General features: G+C 40.7%; 1 protein-coding gene across 1 annotated transcript in view; it reads left to right on the forward strand.

Annotated features, from left to right (window-relative positions):
- Window positions 1–13583, forward strand: part of LOC126176259 (protein yellow-like) — a 48921-nt gene extending 35338 nt beyond the window's left edge. The window contains exon 4 of the mRNA XM_049923406.1: window positions 13263–13583. Within this exon, the coding sequence (XP_049779363.1) occupies window positions 13263–13583 (321 nt within the window). The remainder of the gene's footprint in view (window positions 1–13262) is intronic.
- The last annotated feature ends 7368 nt before the right edge of the window (window positions 13584–20951 follow it).

Consider the following 20951-nt stretch of genomic DNA (forward strand, 5'->3'; position numbering starts at 1 on the left):
CAGATTGAGGAGCAGTCGCGTGCCGCACGTCTGTTGTTGGGCATTTTATGACGCTTACACTGCGATTTATTGGTCAAATTTTCGTAAAATTTTTGTTCCATGACATTTCTCCTTGCGTCAATAATGTTCTGTTCAAATATGACGTTGTTGTGATCAGTGGTTCTCTCTCTACAGCGTTTTGAAACTGGAACTTTAACTGTGGACACACTGTATATTCCCGATACAGCTATGTTGGTCTCATTTGATGTAGTAAACGTACTCTACAAGCAGAATCAAAGTAACAATAAAGATAACATTACATTTCGTTAATACTTGTCCCTTACATCATACATACGACATTTCGTAATAATGTGGAACGGACCACTTTAAATCAAGTTTTCTTTATACAACATTGTTAACTTTTCCTTTTTTTTAACAGTTACTACTTCATACCCAAAACTTCTTCTATTAAGTAAAAGGAGTTTCCATTCAGAAATTCTTGTAATTTGTTTTGAACATTCGTTGGGTATCTATCAGACCTTCAATGCTGTTTGACAAATTACAAAAGATTTTTGTGGCGGCATAATTCACCTCTTTCTGTGCCAAAGTCGTATTTAACACAGAATAGTGAAGATCATCTTTTCTTCTAGTGTTGTAGCTATGCACCTCGCTTTTATTTTTGATTTGGGGTGTGTTATTAACAACAAATTTCATAAGTGAATATAGGTATTGCGAAAGTGCTGCGAATACCTCAAGTTCCTTTAATAAATGTCTGCAACGTGGTCTTGGGTGGGCTCCAGGTATTATTCTGATTACATGTTTTTTGGAATGAATACTTTTTCTCTTGACGATGACTTACCCCAAAATACGATGTCATACGAAATCAGACAATGAAAATAGCTAGAATACAACAAGACCTAGGTACAATCAGTTAGCACAGGAACGCTTAAGAGGAATAAGCACACTTCTGCGTGTGTTTACTGAACGAAACTACTTTGACTTCAATATAGAATTCTTCTTAGAAGAAGGATTGCCAAATAGGAAAGTTAGGAAATGTTTTGATGAACAAAACAGAGGATACAATATTCCATAAAATAGTACCAGGAAAATACAATATACTATAGTGGTGAAGATACAGGGAAGATATTTTGTACTTGGTAGACGAACCACAAAATAAGATAGAACAACTGCATACAGAGGTAAAAACACTATGCAAAAATGTGAAGTTCACTTTAGAGAAAGAACAAACAGGCCAAATAAACATCCTAGATACAGCGTGGTTACAATTAAACTTTCGCGACTTGAGCCAATGTAGGTGGAGAAATACGAGTATTTACCGTATCTTACCCAACTTTACAGGCATGATTTTAAGACTGCGCGCTGCAGAATTTGTTCTCTTAATAGTGTTGGTGTTACGTTTTGTCATTAGGCACAAGTACTGGTCGCGGAGAGCTGAAGCACAAGCGTGAGTGTGCACTGCAGTTGCAGACAGTTAATATGGGTCTAAACGATGTGAGCAGTGTTTTACTTGGAAAGCTATTTTATTAAGATAATAGCGGAAGAGCTGCTGCTTTTCACTAGTATCGAAGCGTTAAGTAAATATGGAGAGGTCATTTCTCCGCACCGTGATTGAAGAAGATGATTCCCAAGTTAGTTCTAACTACCAATTCGGGAACTGCTCCTGGAAGAATCATATGGCCAATAGCGCCACAGATTAAATTGTTGCGTAAGTTACTGTTGTCATGGCTGAGAATGCTGGATGCAATGTACTATCTTCAGATAGTGCACGAGCTGTCTCACGAAAGTTGAAAATTCCATGGTCCGCCCGACAGAACAATCTTAAGTGCGGTCCTGGCTGTCGTTGATGCAGATGGTTGACGCAATGAGCAACGTTTGTAACGTGGAGCGTAAACACGGTACGCTATTAACAAATGTTTCCCCGTGATGTTTAAATTATATATTGATTGTATCAATGGTTTATTCACTATTTACTCTACTTCTATATCTATATGGTTACTCTGCAATTCACACTTAATTGCCTGGCAGAGCGTTCATCGAACCATTTTCATTCTACTTCTCTACCATTCCGCTCTCGAATGGCGCGTGGGAAAAATGAATACCTAAACCTTTCCGTTCGAACTCTAATTCTCTTATTTTATTATGATGATCATTTCTCCCTTCGTAGGTCGGTGTCAGCAAACTATTTTTGCATTCGGAGGAGGAAGTTGGTGATTGAAATTTCGTAAATACATCTCGCCGCAAAGAAGACCGCCTTTGTTTCAGTGACTGTCACCCCAACTCGCATTATCATATCAGTGACTCTCACCCCTATTGCACGATAACACGAAACGAGCTGCCCTTCTTTGTACCTTTTCGATGTCCTCCGTCAATCCTACCTGGTAAGGATCCAACACCGTGCAGCAATATTCCAGCAGAGGACGGACAAGTCTAATGAAAGCTGTCTTTTTGTGGGTTTGTCGCATCTTCTCAGTGTTCTGCCAACAAAGCGTAGTCTTTCTGTCGCATTCCCCACAATATTATCTTTGTGGTCTTTCCAATTTAAGTTGCTCGTAATTGTAATTCCTAGGTATTTAGTCGAAATGACAGCCCTTAGATTAGTGCGATTTATCGTATACCCAAAATTTATCGGATTTCTTTTAGTACCCATGTGGATGACCTCACACTTTTCTTTGTTTAGTGCCAATTGCCACTTTTCGCATCATACAGAAATTCTCTGTAGATCATTTAGTAACTGGAATTGATCGTCTGCAGATGACGCTCTAATTTACCGTCTAGTAAAATCATCAAACAATCTAAGGGGGCTGCTTAGATTATCATGTAGATCATTTATGTAAGTCAGGAACAGCAGAGGGCCTATGACATTAGCTTGCGGAACGCCAGATATCACTTTTGTTCTACTCGATGATTTACCGTCTGTCACTGCTGTGACGTCTATGAAAGGAAATCACGAATCCAGTCATACAACTGAGACGATACTCCGTATGGACGCAATTTGATTAATAGTCGCTTGTGAGGAACGGTATCAAAAGCCTTCTGGAAATCTAGGAATATGGAATCGATCTGAGATCCCTTGTCGACAGCACTCATTACTTCATGGGAATAAAGTAGCACAAGAACGATATTTCCTGAATCCGTGTTCGTTATGTATCAGTAAGTCATTTTCTTGAAGGTGATTCATATTGTTCGAGTACAGTATATGCTCCAAAATCCTACTGCAAATTGAGGTCAGGGATCTGGGCCTGTAATTCAATGGGTTACTCCTATTTCCTCTCTTGAATATTTATCTTCACATGTCCTTACAAATGTTTCCGCAAAGCGCTGTCGTGTGGTTACTCGTGTTTCACGGAGTTCTCACTAGTAGCAAAAGCTTAATTCTAATCAAATTGCATATCCATCACAAAGATAAACAGCCATAATCGAGAACCTACAGGAAAAGCACCACAATAGACGCAATACTGCCTAGTCATCTAACCATTTCCAGTCCCAAGAACAGGCAGCTCTAAAAATATATACTACGCAGACTAAACACAGTACCACTCGACAAACACAGTTACAACAAGAAGCTGGACATAACAGGGATATAAAAAATAACGCATAACAAGAAGCTCTAATTACAAAACTGAATAAAGAAGAAAAAACGGATCTACAACACCCGCCGCAAACGCACACACCTACAACACCACCGCTACACAACACAGTCGCTCAACAGACAAGCTGGTTCACACTCACACACAAAAACACACACACACAACTGGCAGCATCCTCAAGAAACAAGGAATAAAAATAACATACCAAAGGAATAACTCAATTCAGAAATGTCTAAAGAAGGAGGATAATACTAATATATACAAAAAATGTGGCATTTCCCAACTCCACTGTAAGAGTTGTGATACTCTGTACTTAGGACAGATCAGCAAAACATCTGAAATAAGCTAGATGTAACATAAAAAAGCATGGAAATACGGTATCAGCTATTCATCGTATGCACAACTCCTCCGACAAGAAAAACACCACCCAACCACAGTAGAAACAGAAGCGAAAATTGTCATGTTCAGTAAGAAGAAACATTTTCTGACCCTACAAGAGAATATCCAGTTCCAAAAGGCAATGACAGAGAAGAAACATTGACACAGAGAATTGGAAGCACCGACATTAGCACCAAATGTTGTTTAAATTAATAAACTTATAGGACAAAGGAAACATCCCTCCTACATGAGACAAAAATGTTATAACATAAACAAGGCAATGTGTACACTCCAGATAATCTACTATTGTACCCTGGTGCCGCAGTAAAGCAACATACGCGCAGAGAATGTAGGAAATATTAGTTATCCTTACACACACACACACACACACACACACACACACAAGCAAACCAGGGGAACCGACCGTATCTCGGTTTTTTTAATGCTTAACAAGGGAAACGTAACTTTATATGGGTGGATTTGTGTATTCCTAGTACTCGTAGGAACTCCATGACGAATCCAACAGAAGAAAAATCACACTACTGAAAGGATGTGTGTAGCATCTGGGAGCAGTAACGCCCAATCTAATCGAGTTTTCGGTAGCCAACAGAGAGCTAGAGCTTACAAAAGAATGCCTATTAGTAACCTACCTTATTGGGTTCCAAATATTTGTCTGATGCGGAAAAGATGGGAGAAAAGCTTCGAAAAGGTGTCGCATTTCCATGTAAACGAAGGATTACAATAGCTAGCAAACAAATTAATATCTTCAAGAGTTTGAGGAACGGCACATGACTGGTGGAAAATGCCACATTACGTCAAGCTGAATCACTACAGCAAGCCAAAGTCTTGGGAACTCAATTTTCTTAATCATATAAGACGCCTAGTAAGGATGTATTAACACGCAGAAACTTACTGGATATCGACGCAGATGAATTGAAGAAAGAGTGGAGATATGCCAGCTTGATGGAGGTCCAAAATCAGGTGAAGCGTATGAATGAAGAACTAAATAAGACACCTACATTTATTCTGATCTTTAATTCTCCAGGCATATTACACCAGGAGTCATCCACTTGAAAGTGAGAGCTCATGTCCTCAACCAATTTACTGATTCAAGTGTCAGCACTAACGACACACCATAGAAGCATCCAATGGATGCCAGACACTTAAGTGTGAATTGCAGAATAACCATGAAGATGTAGATGTAGATGTAGATGGGCAGCCTGTGGGGAATGTGGTAAAGTTACACACAAAGAAGGGAACCCTCGTACAGCTCCCCTGCCACGTGTTAACTACAGAGGAAGGTGTGCTGCTTGGAGCCGCGGTTGCCAAGTATCCCTAGATGATAAGCAGATTAAGGGGAAAAGACATGAGGATTATTATAAATCACTTCTTTATACAACTTCATTTGTTACAATGGTGGAAAAGACATTTGAGAAATGGGACTCCTCAACGCCGGCTTTGCCAGCGGAAGCTACCACAAGTACTTGCAGTAGCATGAACTCTTGCAATAATGGGTTGCCGTAAAGGCTGTAGTCCATCCTCTCCCACTCCCCCCCCCCCCCCCCCCAGTTTTCCTCTAACCCAGTTCTCAGGTACATAAACCAAATTTCAGCAATGCGTACACGATGACTAGATCATCACCTCCTCCTCCATCTATGGAGAAATGCACGCTGAACAAGTCTACATCGAGGAAAAGTTCCTCAAACCCGTCAGACAACACCGCACTTGTAAAGTAAATCTGATGCAGAGAGAACTGTAGACAATATGGTCATTAAAATCTGACTGAGGGAACAAACTAGCCCATTGAACAAACCTCCTTGAGTCGTAACATCCCCACGTCAACTGGCGGACAAGAAAAGTAATCAACCTCTCAATTTAAGATAGCTCCCATTTAAAGTGAAACATAAAAGTTTTCAAGACAGACATGGAAGAAGCTTCTGGGACAGAGAAGACTTTTGAATTTGTACCTTTTCAGTTATCTGAAACTAGTGTGCTACGTTGATATACACACCACATTAAAGACGCCAAAAGCGGGGAGAGAGCAAGAGAGGGATTCGCCATTTTTGTAGATGATATATATCATTCGTTCTCAACATCAACCTCCAACCATACATTAAAGCACGACGCAGCACCCGATTGAAAACACCAAAAGATTCCTTATCAATATATTTTTAAGCTGGATAGTTCCTTGACATGTGGAAGAAAGCTGCTTTAATTCCGAATCCAAGCAGTTCTTTAGCCGCATCACTGCGAGTTCAGAAGGTATCACTCCACCACTGATAAAGCGACTCTGATGGAGGCGACTATACAGCAACCCTTCTTGCGTAGACACCACTTAATATATACCTTTGTCGACAATGACAAAGCGATATATACTGCTTGGAGCCTTAATACCCTTGAACAATTTCACATATGAGGCTCTCGGGGGCGTCTTCCATATTTTGCCGTGGCTTCTCCTGTCTCCACGTTATTTTAAATATAGAGACGGGTAACGTCCTATCAAATCGTTTCATGATATCCACCAAGTTAATGTGTTAAGTTCAAACTTCTAGTAACAGCTATTAACCGTATTCTGTCCATGATAAGGAGTCCTTTGTTATGTCATGTTATGCGTGTGATTCCTAAGGGAGCAAGCTGCTGAGGTCATCGGTCCCTAGACTTACACACCACACACATGCCTAAGGGAGGACTCGAACCTTCGGCGGGAGGGGCCGCGCAATCCGTGACGTGGCGCCTCAAATCGCGCGGCCACTCATTCACAGATGATTTTTCAATTTTCTTCTCTTCTTCCAGCCTCCCAGAAACAACTTGAAAAGTATAACTGACCGTCAAAAGGCCGGAGAAATGGGCCGACAATACCGACTTTAAATCTTCTACTATAGAGTTGTGTGTGTTCCTTTACTCATTCCAGACGTGTTTTTAATCTTCCACAAACTAATATGAGGGACACTATTTTATCTTTTAATGATTTGGTGAGGTTTCTGAGCCTCATGTTTAATGACAAACTAAGTTGTTGCCTCACTTCAGAGGTGAAAGCACCGTCTCTCTGTCTCTTTCTTTCTGTTAGTCTGTTTGTCTCTCTCTCTCTCTCTCTCTCTCTCTCTCTCTCTCTCTCTCTCTCTCTCTCTCTGTCCCACTCTCAGTATTCGAAAACGTATGCCATGTGAGATGGGTAGCGGTCAGAACATGTTGCTCAAAACTTTATAGAGCTTATATATGACTCGACTTCGATTACGGTTGTACTGTGTATAAGTCTGCTAATACTTACGATCCATAACGCGATTCAGCATGAAAGAATGAAGCTGGCCACGGGTGTATCAAGGACCAGCCTTGTCAGCTTTTGCGCCAATGTTTGGGAGCCACCACTTCATACCACGCGGCAATTACCCATGGCGCGGAAAGCGTTTCAGACCTGTTCAGTATCGCAATCGCCTGTACACAATACCATTGCCCGCCCGCTCATGCAACAACTTCTTGATAATCGTATTAGAGTACGAGGCACTTTTGGATTCGTACAAACAGCCACTTCAAGACCGAAGTGCCATAAATTAATGTTTGTCTTTTAAGTTTTTAAATCCTTTTTTGTAAATGTTAGACATGCCCCTCAATTCTGTACCTGTCTACGCTGGTTATTCAAAGCTGGGGGATTCACTAAACTGATCGATAGCTTTTCTTGGCCGTGTTCTCAGGATTCGCCGACCAGACGAATTTTTGGTCCACACTGCAACGCTGTATGCGATGCTGAAGATATTGTAGCTTATGAGGTGTAACAGAGGGAAAAATTTTCCCATTTTCTCCCATTCCCTTGGTGCCATATGGGCAAGTTGCACGTGTACCTGGCTGAGCAAAATGCTGCAGCTAATTCAGGATTAATAAATTAATCTCAGTGACCGCGGAAAGAAAGAATGTTTCTGTTGGGCACCAGGGCAGGAAGTGAGGGGAATGAGCCCATTGGTACTGCTATGGAAGCTTGTCGCTGAAGCAGTGTAGTAACACGTGCTGTTCTCACGAGCCACGTCCTCGCTGTTGAGTGAGAAAGTGATAAGCCATTGTTAGGCAGTGTGGCTGGTTGTGTCGGAAAATAAGCTGTGGTCTGTGAAACCAACTGTCGTGCTCTGCCGATCCTCCTCCTCCTCCTCCTCCTCCTCCTGGTCACAGAGTCAAGAACGCAGCAGTAAACTCGTCTGAAGACCTCAAACCTGTTATAGCTGACGACGAAGCGAACAATAAAAATGTTTAAATTTCGTGGAATGTCAATACTGTAAACTCCACTGTTAGGATTGAGATTTTAGTGTATTTCCGAACGGCTGTCGCATCTTTCTTGTTTAATAATCTGCCACCTATTGAATTTTGCTGTAGTGTTTTAACACCTTTTTCTTGAGCTCTATGTTCTCTTTAAGGAATCTTCTACAACTGACATATGACAAGGTTTTGTAATATATTTGCTTACGCGTGTCTGTTTCACGAGAGAAGTCTTAAGAAATATTTTATAGTTTTATTTCACACGTTTTAATCGTTTCACTCACTTTAACTACGATATACAGGACATAGTCCCGTCTGAGGCCTGCGATCATTTTTATGTTAATAATTGGCAACCAATTCTGTACAATCGCAATAAAGTCATGAGATATTCAACTGACTCTATTATTAGAACATGTTACGCGTTTCGGGATTACACCCATCTTCAGACACCACAAACTTCAACTCCTTCCTAATCAACCAGGCGTACAGCCTTGACATCTGAAAGAAAGTGTACAACAACATATGACTACAACTGCGACACAAGCAGCCTTGACGCAGAGCGTATACTCTGCTTCTGTCTGAAGATGGGTGTAATCCCGAAACACGTAACATATTATAATAAAAGAGTCAATTGAACATCTCATGACTTTATTGATATTGTACAGCATTCGTTGCCTATTATTATAATGTTAACTACATTAAGCTCCCTAGAGTTCATTAACGGTGATGAAGATTTCAGTGGCGTGCTTCCATGTAATTCTGTCTGATTACCTATCATCTTCTACTTATTGTGTTTTACGCCTTTCCCTAATACTGAAAACTATTTTTTCGGAATTTGGCACACCCTGCACAATTTTACACTTTAGAATGCTTTCTCTAGGTCGACATACACCATGAACATTTAAGGTTTATCTTAAGTCATACTTCATTATAATACCGTAATAATTTGGTAATTTACTGGCAGTTATGTTGGAACATATACAGGGTGATTCTTACTGAAGTTTAGAAACTCGAGAAGTGACATATATCACGCAGAATTTAATATAAAACACATGGGACCACAGACGTCGGGAAACATCCGAAGAGTGGATCACAAGTATTGAACGTCGATGGAGCGATTGGACTTGTCGATCCTACCCTCGTCGGTAGGGTAAGAGCTATATGTTTCTCCACTGCGCTACTCTGTTTTCGAAAACCTTTTCTAAATGTGATCTGTTGTAATCTTAGAAGTTACGAAACTATTGTCCTCGCTGCCAGCAATCAAAAGCTACCATTATATTATGTTTCCGTCCGTCCTTTTCTCCCTTGTTTTTCTTTTTTGTTTACCTACTTCATTTAATAAAGGACACTAATGTCACTTACTGGAAGCGGCGCAATTCGGAAGCTTAAACCTACTTACTTGTGACGCAATATTGCAGGATTTTGTTGTACTGTACTATACAGATAACCAGCGAAGACCACAAGGCCGGTAAATACTCACATATCTTACCTCAATTTACACACATAACTTTGCAACGCAATGCTAAATAAGACTGCTTGCCAGACGCAAGACGTCAAATTTGCCCCACGCGCTTAAGTCGCGCACGTAGGCCTAGAGCACTACCGATGTGAATACTTGAATTTGGTCAGGATGATCAGGTGCGACAGGCCGATGGAATCCACCACTGTACGTGCGGCGACGAACGTCATCTGGTGACGTCACATATTCGACATTTGTCACCCACTTTTATAGTATTTCCCGACATCGGTGAACTCACGAGTCTAAAATGGTTGTCTCAGCGTCAAATATCTCGCTTCGTGGGTTTTTAAACGTTGATAAGAATCACCCTGTATAGAATAACCACCGCTTCTAAGCGGAAGGGTTAACGATGCATGTATTGGAAGATTTTGGTAGACCGATGAGGGAGGAAGCTGCGGAGTGTGTACACCGACCATGAAGCCGATGAGGCCATATTAGATATTCCCGGTATGGACGCTTGTGTCATCACAGTGATTTGTGAAAATAGTCTTCCAATCGAAGTTATGAGGATTGTGAAAGATCCGCCGTAACTCGACAACCGTCTCAAAAAGCTGCTGGGAATGCAAAGAGCATCGACCCAGATTTAAGCGTAGCCAATTAGTCGTAGGTAAGCAAAAAAAAAAAAGAAACGAAACCAAAATCAGCGCAATGAGAGTAATACTCGAAACGTTCCACAAATTCGAAAGTAAAGTTATATCTACCGTTCTGAGAGCAAATGTCAAGTTGTTTTGGTCCTACGTCTGACCAGTAGACGAATCGAAGCCATGCTTTCAGACACAAGTGGATATAATACCAACGAAACGCCGGATCACAGAGAGAAGATCGAAATAGCAAATACCTTTCTACTTTATTGTTTAACTAAGGACAATTGCGCTGTGATAGCTCTTTGAAATCGTAACATGAATGCCAGAATGGCATATCAAAATAAGTGATAGTGGAATACTTAATCAAGTAAAATCGCTCAACAGACTAAAGATATCTATACCTTATAGTATGTCAATATGATTTCACACTACACAAAAGAACTTGCTCCTCTTGTAGCAGCAGTTTACCACGAGCGCTGGGGAAACGAAGCATTCATAGCGACTGCAAAGAGATCACGTCGTTCCCGATTTCAAGAAGGATCTCTGGACAGACCCACACAGTTGTCGGCCTATAACGCTGAAGCCAGGCATTCTCAAATTTTGAAACATGTTTTTACGACCTTTCTGCAGACCGAAAAGGAATCAACATGCATTTCGCAAATAACGGTGGTGTGAAAACCAGCTAGTTCTGTTTGTGCACGAGATCTAGAAGGCGGCAGATACGCATGTCCAGGTTGCTGCCGTTTTCCCTAACTTCCCGATGGAACTAGGTATGTTTACACGTTGTCACCTAGTGAATCACATGACTGAACTGAAGAGTTCCTATAAAACTGAACATAACATTTCCTTCTTAGCAGAGAGAGATATTAAGACGTAAAAGTACTTCTGGCATACTGTTGTGTATACAGGATGTTCAGAAACCCCCAACAGACATCTAGGACTAGTAGAGGGGAGCGACTACATAATATTTTGGATAGGAACCCACGTCTGTAAACGTACCGTTTCCCTTCTATGACGGTTTTAGTTCAGGTGTGTAACACATCTACGTCTTCTGCGACAAATAGAAAGGATTCAGAGTTGAAACTGCCTGGCACATTAAAACGGTGTGCTGGACCGAGACTCGTACTCGGGACCTTTGCCTTTCGCGGGCAAGTGCTCTACCATCTGAGCTACCCAAGCACGACTCACGCCCCATTTCAGAGTTGCTTATCCTGGTATGCGATAGGGTAGACAGCATGACGTGTATTACGTCAGATGTCAGATGGTCACCTCATGTCACTGAACGTCTGCCTTGCTGCGAGACATATTCAATGCCTGTGCATCTCCGATACCATAAACATGGTTCGGTTCACGTTCTCGGAATACACATATATGCTTCGTGTATGTGGGGAAGCTCGAGGTAACGGAAGAGCTGCTAGTCGGCTGTATCACGAGGTGTACCACGCCATCGCACAAACTTTTGCAAAAGTTACGCAGTGGCTCAGAGGAACAGGTACCTTCACCATGAGGATAGATAGGCCGAGGTGGTCCAACCTCGTGGCCGCCGCGGTCGCCTGATTTAACTCCTATCGACCACTTACCGTAGGGTCGTATGCAAAGTTTAATGTACGAGACTCCTGTAGGGACAGAGGAAGAACTGCTGGCGCGAGTTCTGGCTGCTGCACTGGAAACAGAAGAGAACCGGGTAGGATTGAGAGTGTGTACTAGAACATGGTTCGTAGGGAAAATATCTAAAAAAGCTGGTGGTCGCCGCTTCGAGCCGCTGTTGTAATGCTTTAGTACTGTTCTCTACGCACAGTATTCTGGGTTCTTAGTTTTGAAATCATTTAAACACATATTGTTTAAGTATTAATACAAACAAATGTGCTTAAGTTACATTCAATGTTTAGTTATGTTCCTTTTCGAATTGTTACCTAATAACTGTACTGCGTCACGTCTAATGCAGGTCTTCAAACAGAAGTGGATGAGTGAAACATCTGAATTGAAACCATTGTAAAATGAAAACTGTATCTTTCAGGATATTATTTTCAAAATATCATGTACCTACGCCCCTCCACAAGTCCTAGAAGTTTGTAACGGGAATTTCCGAATGCACAGTAGAGAAGTCAGAACGGAAGAAGAATTTGAGCAAAATGAAGGTCGATCTGTAGAAGATCGACGCTTCTTGGAGGAATTATCAGTTGTTTTTAATTTAGACAAATATCACGCACTGTGCATAAATAGGCGTAGTGACCCTCTATTGTATCATTGCTCGATCGTCGAGTAGTCACTGGAAGGAGTCACATCCCTTAAACATCACGAAGTTTGTCTACGGAGCGATCTGAAGCGGAACGACCGCGTAAATTTAATCGTAGGGAAGGCAGATGCAGGAATGAAAGTGATTGAAAGAATCGTCAGGAAGTGCAGTCCACTCATGACTGGAGGTAACTCCCAAAACCCTCGTTCGACCGAAACTTGCTCGCCATTCTGGAACTCTAAATTGGTGCAACTGAGAGAGGAAACAGAGAATGTTTGTAGAAGAGCAGAGGATTTTGACAAACGTCGATTTAGTTAGCACCAGTCATGCACTAATATAGAGAGGTATCCCGCACGTTGTGGTTTATTGTTAAAATTCCTAAATCGCACGTTCCAGGAAGAGTCAATTAATTTATAGCTTCCTCCTACATTTTTCGCAAAGACCATAAACGTAAAATTAAAGGTTTGAGCAGATACGAAGATAACCAACAGTCATTCTTTCCGTGCACCATTCGCGACTGGAACAGGGAAAAAGGAAAAGTGACATTGGTATAGAACTGCCTCCCGCCACACACCCTAAAACTCTCTTGCTGAGTATAGATACAGATATAGATATAAACGTTATGCGTCTGTGTAGATCCAGATTTCACGATCTGGATGTTTGTTACTGTTCACTAGCTGTAACAGTAGCTGAGCAGAGAGGGAATCATGTTGCAGGTGGCGCTCCCAGGAAAGCTGTCTGGGATCAGCGGTCCACTGGCGGTGGATGCCAAGGGCGAGCTGCTGTTCTTCCCCATCCAAGACGAGCTAGCCATCTACTGCTGGAACACCAGCAAGCCGCATCGTCCGCAGAACTTCCGTCTAATCGCTCAAGATAGCAAACGCCTGCAGTTTGTCGGCAACATGAAAATAGATCCCACCAGTCAGCTGCTGTATATCCTGACCAACAGATTTACCTCGTACGTGTGGAACGTCACCGACTATTCTGAGGACAACTACTATATTTTGTACATCAACATAACTGGAGTTCAGTGCTGAATATGGTTACTACAAAACGGATAACAGAAAACAATGGGAATTTGCACATCGACAATATTCTACACATTACGAAAGTAAATGCTCGAAATTTTTACAATGTATCTCTAAGATAAAGATTTTCAAAAAGCTTGAAACTTTTCTTCATATCTTTATCCGTTTCCGAGATACAGAAGTCCACATTTACACTACTTCTAAACGTAAAATACGCATGTAAAGTTCGGTGTGAGGCGAAAACGTAGTTTATAAAGTGAAGTAGAATGGAGAAATATGCTGTAACGTGTTTCCATTATCTCCCATGTTGTAAGCTGAAACACATGCAAAATTTTTGTGCGAGTAAAATCCGGTGTGGGGTGTAAGGTAAGTTTTGTGTTATTTCTGTTTCATGTAACTTATTTACCAACGTTTTACTGCCCCATGCTGGCATGATATGCTGTGGCAGGGAAAATAAAGAAACCAGCGGCTAAGTGCACTTATAGGAGCACAAAAAGGCGGCTATGTTACTGTTTAAAAAACGCTGACTGAATAGTGGAGTACCAGCTGCCTCATTCTACCTTCCTCAGCACCTTTAAACTTTTTCCAAAAATGTTGGCTTGCGAAAATTTCGCACCGTTTTTCCTGAAAGAGGAGTAGACAGTGGTAGCAGGAAAGTCGAGGAAAATTAGTAAATACTGGAAGATACTAGACAATGGTTGTTGTATAGAAACAGACAAGGAGACAATTGCAATGTGAGAGAAAGAGAGGGACACAGTGGTAGAGGAAAATATTTGGCAGTGACAGATTAGTGCTAGGATAAGAGTGAGGGGGACATCACCAGTGAGGCAGAGATAAAAAGAACAAAGTGGAAGGGGGTGAGAGCCAGTGATAACGGCAAAGAGAGTCTATTACAACGGCAGCGAGGAAGAGAGATATAATGACAGTGAGAAGAAACAGCAGAAGTGGAAAGGATGAATTATACAGGAGCAGTAAAAAAAGCAAGAGGGAGATAGTGACAGTTAGAAGAGACATACGTAGTACGATAGAACGTAGGAGACTGTGGCTGTGAGATGGGAGACAGTGACAATTGAAGAGTAACAGAGATAATGTCGATGAGTTGAGGTGAATGAGTGAGTGAGTGAGTGAGTGAGTGAGAATGGGCAAGTGGGAGAGAATGAGTATGAGCGACTTATAGCGATGGACTAGTGCCACGGTCGTCAAACCGCCTCCCGAGAACCGCATGTGACCCGAATTAAATACTCGTGCCCCTCGTTTCTCTTACATATTTTGTAACATAATGCATCTAATAACTGACAGCCGTATCCAAAAACGTCAGCTAAAGTTATGACATACTTAAGAGTGTGGGTTCTTTGCCATTAGCTGACAAAAATACTTACAGAGACCGTAATATTTTAAGATTTCCTTGGTTTTAATTGGCGTTTGTGAATTGGGTGCGTGAATAATGTAACGATGGCTACTAACATCATGGGCAGAGCGATAAGTAGCGCCACCACTGTGGGATGAGGAGACGTCACAGGGGGGGGGGGGGATGTTTTATTGTTCGTCTCCCAGAGCTGACAACCCAAAGGCATATGTGCCTCCGACAAATCACCTGAATAAGAGAAGGTAGGAGAGATTAGCTGAGCACATCGCTGAAAGTGTAAGGGGGGCCCACAAGCAGATATCTTGATTACTGGAAGTAAAGGAGCACATATTTTAGGTTAGAGTCAGGTTACAGAAAGAGGGCACTGAAAGAAATTGAGCAGTATAAGATAATTATTTGTATAGCAGTTTCAGAAAAATAAAATTAATTTGTTTCATCAGAACATTAGGGGGCTGTGAACCAAAACATTTGAGCTTATTGAATGCGTAGAAGATGTGGAGAATTAACTGATAGATGTTCTGTGCCTCTCTGAGTAACATGTAACCACAGAGATGACAATTTAAATATCAGGGACTACAGAGTGCTTCATTTGGTTGTAGACTTAACGCGGAATCAGGAGAAAGTGCCACCATAAACTAAAAAATATTGAAACAAATCGGTATCGTATTTATCGGAATCTAGAAGCATGTGCTTGTGAGTTGTTACTGCAGAATACTTCTCTGACAACAATCTAACAATCTACAGATCCTATTGAGCTACCTGTCAAACAAGAAGAAACAGTTACGACTTTGTGGAGATTTCAGTGTAGATTTATTGAAAGATACGGACAGTAAAAATGAACTGAAATTATTAATTTGGTGTTTAATCTAATTTCAGTAGCCAGTTATTCACCTCATGAGCAGAAAAACTGTGGGACACTGATTAATAACATTTTTATAGACAATACTCAAGCTGAAACAATTAATGTGTACCTAACTTCTTATCAGGTATCTCATCACGATGCACAATTAATAGAAATAAAAAGTATGGCATCTTACAACCCTGAGGCAGATTCGTCCAGAGGAATGAGTCTTATTAATGAGAATGGGATAGAATTTTTTTAAGAGTAAGTTAACAGGGATGGTATTGGATGAGGTTTGTGTGGAAAGAAATGTGAATGTCAAATGCAATTTACTTTATAATAAATTTATACCAATATTTGAAAGCTGGTTTTCTAAAAGAATATCCAAGAGATCCATTAAAAAGCAACAAATATGCTATGGATGAGTGGGCGAATTAAAATCTGATGTAAGACAAAATAGGGAAATATATTTAAAGGCCAGATTAATTCAATATGTAACGTTAACTACTTACTATGGAAAGAAATACCGTAGCATTTTAAGGTAAGTCACTGAAACGTCCAGAAGAATGCATATCCTGACGGAAATAAGTAATGTAAAAAACAAGCTGAAGACTGTGTGGGACATTGTGAAATGGGAGACATGATAGCCAGTTAGCTTACAAGATTCCATAACAATTAAAGTAAATGACAATGTTGCAAGTACTTTCCAAACATAGCAGCAAATATGGCACTAAGTAGTTCAGTTTAACCTAGAGGATGTACTGAAATTGTTATTCCACAAAATTTTAAGCAATTAGAAGTAGCACCAACACCCTAAGCTGAAATTAATACAATTATAAAAAATTCTAAAACCCAAATGGAAATTCAGATACAATTATGGAAGGTTGCTCCAACTTAATAAGTAATATCCAAAGTGGAACATGCAATGCATCACTGGCACATGCAATTTTTTCTGACATGTTAAAATATGAAATTGTTGAACCACTTCATAACAAAGCTATAAGACAAACTTAAACAACTATCGTTATTTTCTTATTGATATCTTTTTCCATAGTAGCCGAAAAAGTAATGTACTCCAGAGTAGTCGCATAGTTAAGTGGAAAAAGTTAACTTAGCATATCACACTTTGGATTCCAGAAAGGTTGCTCAACTGAGAATGTTATTTATATAATCACTTAAGCAATAGTACAAGACTTAAAAATAGTATATCACCAGCTGGTATTTTTTCGATGATTCCAAACCGCTTGATTATGTAAATCATGTTACTCTCTTAGAACACCTCAAGTTCTGTGGGATTCATGCCTTTTGCACAGCTGGCTTGAATTATACTTAACAAACAGAAGGCAAAAGTTTGTGCTGAATAATGCAGACGAAGTCGGAAAAGTAGAAAATTTTAGTTATGCAGAACTAAAAAAAATCACACAGGGAGTCTCCTTAGTGTTCAGTTGTGGGTCCAATCCTATTCCTTATACCGGGTGATCAAAAAGTCAGTATAAATTTGAAAATTTAATACCCACGGAATTTGGAATAATGACGTTCCAGAAAGAGCAAAACTCCTGATGTATAAGAATTATTACTTCCCTATTGTCACCTATGGTGGAGAAACATGGACAATGAAAGAAAGGGACTGGAGCAGACTGCAAGCAGGGGAAATGAAATTTCTCAGAGCAGTAAAGGGAAAAACAAGAATGGACAGAGTAAGGAATGTAGAGATTAGAAAGGACCTCAAACAAGAAAGTATGAGAGAAGAAATTGAAAGAAAGAGATTAAGATGGTATGGGCATGTTAAGAGGATGCATGGGCAGAGACTCCCCAAAATTATGGAAGAACTAAAGATGGATGGGAAACGACCTAGAGGGCGCCCAAGAACACGGTGGAAAATGGGAGTGAGAATATCTGTTGAAAGGAGAGGTGTGACCTGGCAGCAAGTGGAGGAAGAAAAGTGGTGGGAGGACCGAGCCAAATGGAGAGGACTCGTCAGCACCCAGACCCGGCAGTAGCTGGAGCGGGATTCGGATATAGATAGAGAATACCCACGGAATAATGTAGACAGGGAAGTAAAAATTGACACACATGCTTGGAATGACATGGGGTTTTATTAGAACCAAAAAAAAAACCGCCATAGGAAGGGAATTCGAACGGGTAAAGGTCCGTTGACAAATGCAGCTGTGGCGAGAATGCCACGGGTTGTTTAGACTATAGACACCGTAGTGGCCGACCGACGACAAGGCGTAATGCTGCTGAGACAGTTCAGGAAGAAATGGAGACTGTAGCGGGTTCGTCTATGCACGGGGAAGTAAGCGCTCGTGCAGTCGCACGTCGCACCGGCATTTCATACACTACTGTTTGGTTGGCACTTAGACGTACCCTCCGATGCTATCCGTACAAAATCCATCGGCATCATTAACTGTTACCCGCAGATTTAGTGAAGCGGAGGGCTTTTACGGTGTGGGCGTTTCAAAAGATGGCGGAAGATGACGATTGTTTGAGTAACGTGTTGTGGACCGACGAAGCTCATTTCACGCTCCGAGGGTCTGTAAACGCCCACAGCTGCAGAATTTGGGCTACCGAAAATCCTAGAACTGTCGTAGAAACTCCATTAAACGACGAGAAAGTGGCGGTATGTGTTGGATTTACATCTACCGTTATCGGGCCTTTTTTCTTCCAGTAAATGCGTGATTCTGGTTTTGTAACTGCTGCCATGACGGGTGAGAGGTACGCCGATATGTTACAGAATCGCATCATCCGCAGCCTGGCTGATAAACACCTGCTGGAACGTACGATGTTTATGCAGGATGGCACTCCACCCAATAATGCTAGACGCGTGACAGATCTCTTGTGCGCTTCGTTTGGTGATGATCGTGTGCTCAGCCGCCACTTTCGTTATGCTTGGCCTCCCAGGTCCCTAGACAGTCCGTACGATTATTGGCTTTGGGGTTTCCTGAAGTCGCAAGTGTATCGTGATCGACCGACATCTCTAGGGATGCTGAAAGACAACATCCGACGCCAATGCCTCACCATAACTTCGGACATGCTTTAAAATGCTGTTCACAACATTATTCGTCGACTACAGCTATTGTTGAGGAATGATGGTGGACATATTGAGCATTTCCTGTAAAGAACATCATCTTTGCTTTGTCTTACTTTGTTATGCTAATTATTGCTATTCTGATCAGATGAAGCGCCATATGTCGGACATTTTTTGAAGTTTTGTATTTTTCTGGTTCTAATAAAACCCCTTGTACTTCCAAGCATGTGTGTCAATTTGTTCCTCTCTATCTACATCATTCCGTGATTTATTCAGTTTTAAAATTTATACTAACTTTTTGATCACCCGGTATATCTGAATGGTCTTTCACTTAACATTTAACAACAAAACTGGTACTTTTGCGAGATGATACTAGTGTTATAATAAATCCCTTTAGAGAGAAATCAAGAGAAAAGATGGTAAACGATACTTTCCAGAAAATTACTTACTGGTTTTCTGAAAATGGTCTCTCCCTGCATTGAATTCTGTATAACAGTGATACCTGCAATTGATGTAGCACGTGAGCAGGAGTCAGTAAATACTGTACAAAGCTCCAAATTTTTGGGGTGTACATACTGATGAAAACTTGAAATGGAAGGACAGTACTTAGCTACTCACGCAATTAAGTTCAGGTACTTTTGCTCTTCGTATAATTGCTGATTTTGGAAACAAAAGTATCACTTTCCTGATATATTTTGCATGTATCCTCTCAATGATGTCTTACAGAATAAATTTCTGAGGATACCTCATCACCTAGTAATACTGTATTTATTGCACAAAAGAGTGCAGTATGAATTAGGTGTAGTGTTTACCCATGGATGTCACGTAGGTACCTCTTCAAGGAACTAGGCATTTTAACTGCGCCATCAAAATATATATTTTCGTTAATGATATTCGTCATAAATAACCACTCACAATCTGGGAAGAAGAGCGATGTGCATACCTACAATAGAGGGAGAAAGAACCTTTTATGTCACTAACATGAAATGTCTGACAAGTAGCGAAAAATTTTTGCTAAGAAATTTAAAATCATTTCTCTTGGACAACCCCTTCTACTCAACTGACATATTTCTGCTCAGATACGGGTAGTTACACGAGTAGGACTAGAAAAGATAGTGTGCTCATTTATTGTGAAATTAATCATGTACATATACCATATGAACTGCCTCATTCCGTATCATTTCAATAAAAGAATCGATCAAAGGATCTGTGGAACTTGCAATAATTGGGATGGTATAAATTTAAAATGAAAGCAACAAATATTCGTGAATGCGGTTTATAGAGACGTATATCTTCAAAATTCGGTGCATATTTGCAGCATGCAATATGAAATGAAATTAAGGCTTTCGTAATACAAAGCAATAAGAAGAAAAATTACATTCAAAACACTTAATGAACATTAGTAATAGCGTGTCATGCTACATAATTCATTTAAATACACAATGATCAATGCTTAATGCAACCACCTGGTGCAGATTTTGTTTCCCGGCCGACCGGCAGCGACGCTGGCAGGGAGTGTACTTACCCTTTCTCTGAAGCTTTTGTTTGCGCAAGTATCATGTGTTTGTTAGGGTACACAGTACAAAGTGTTTCGAGTGAAAATGTTTCAAGTAAAATAGCGAAATACCGGCATTCCATTCCCAAAAAGTGTTCATAGATGATTCATATGCACGTACAGTATCAGCTCGAACATACGGAGATTATTTAAAGAGGAATTTATTTATGTTCGAGTTCCTAATAAGAGAATAACTGATAAATAAATTTCGCAAAACAGGAAGTGTTCTTGACCAGAAGCACAGACAACTATGTACAGTACATACAGAAGAAACTCTTTATAATCTTGGGTATGCTCTGATAGGTGTCCTAGAAATTAAATGCGCCATCTTTCTCAGCAAATGGGGATTTCCTACGAATTTGTTCAAACGGCTACAAAGTTACTGAAGTTACGGCCCTGTAAAATAACTGTAATGTAAGAACTTCAACGGTGTGACCCTGCGAAAAGATTGCGGTTTTATGAATTGATTGTGTACAGGTTTCATGATTTAGATATTGGTCCTCCTCTAACTTTCTCTTCTGAAAAATCGTGGTTACATCTAAGTGGATATAGTAATTCACAAAATAATCGTTGTTGGAGTTCTGAAA

Source organism: Schistocerca cancellata, chromosome 3, assembly GCF_023864275.1.
Source record: "Schistocerca cancellata isolate TAMUIC-IGC-003103 chromosome 3, iqSchCanc2.1, whole genome shotgun sequence".
NCBI lineage: Eukaryota > Metazoa > Arthropoda > Insecta > Orthoptera > Acrididae > Schistocerca > Schistocerca cancellata.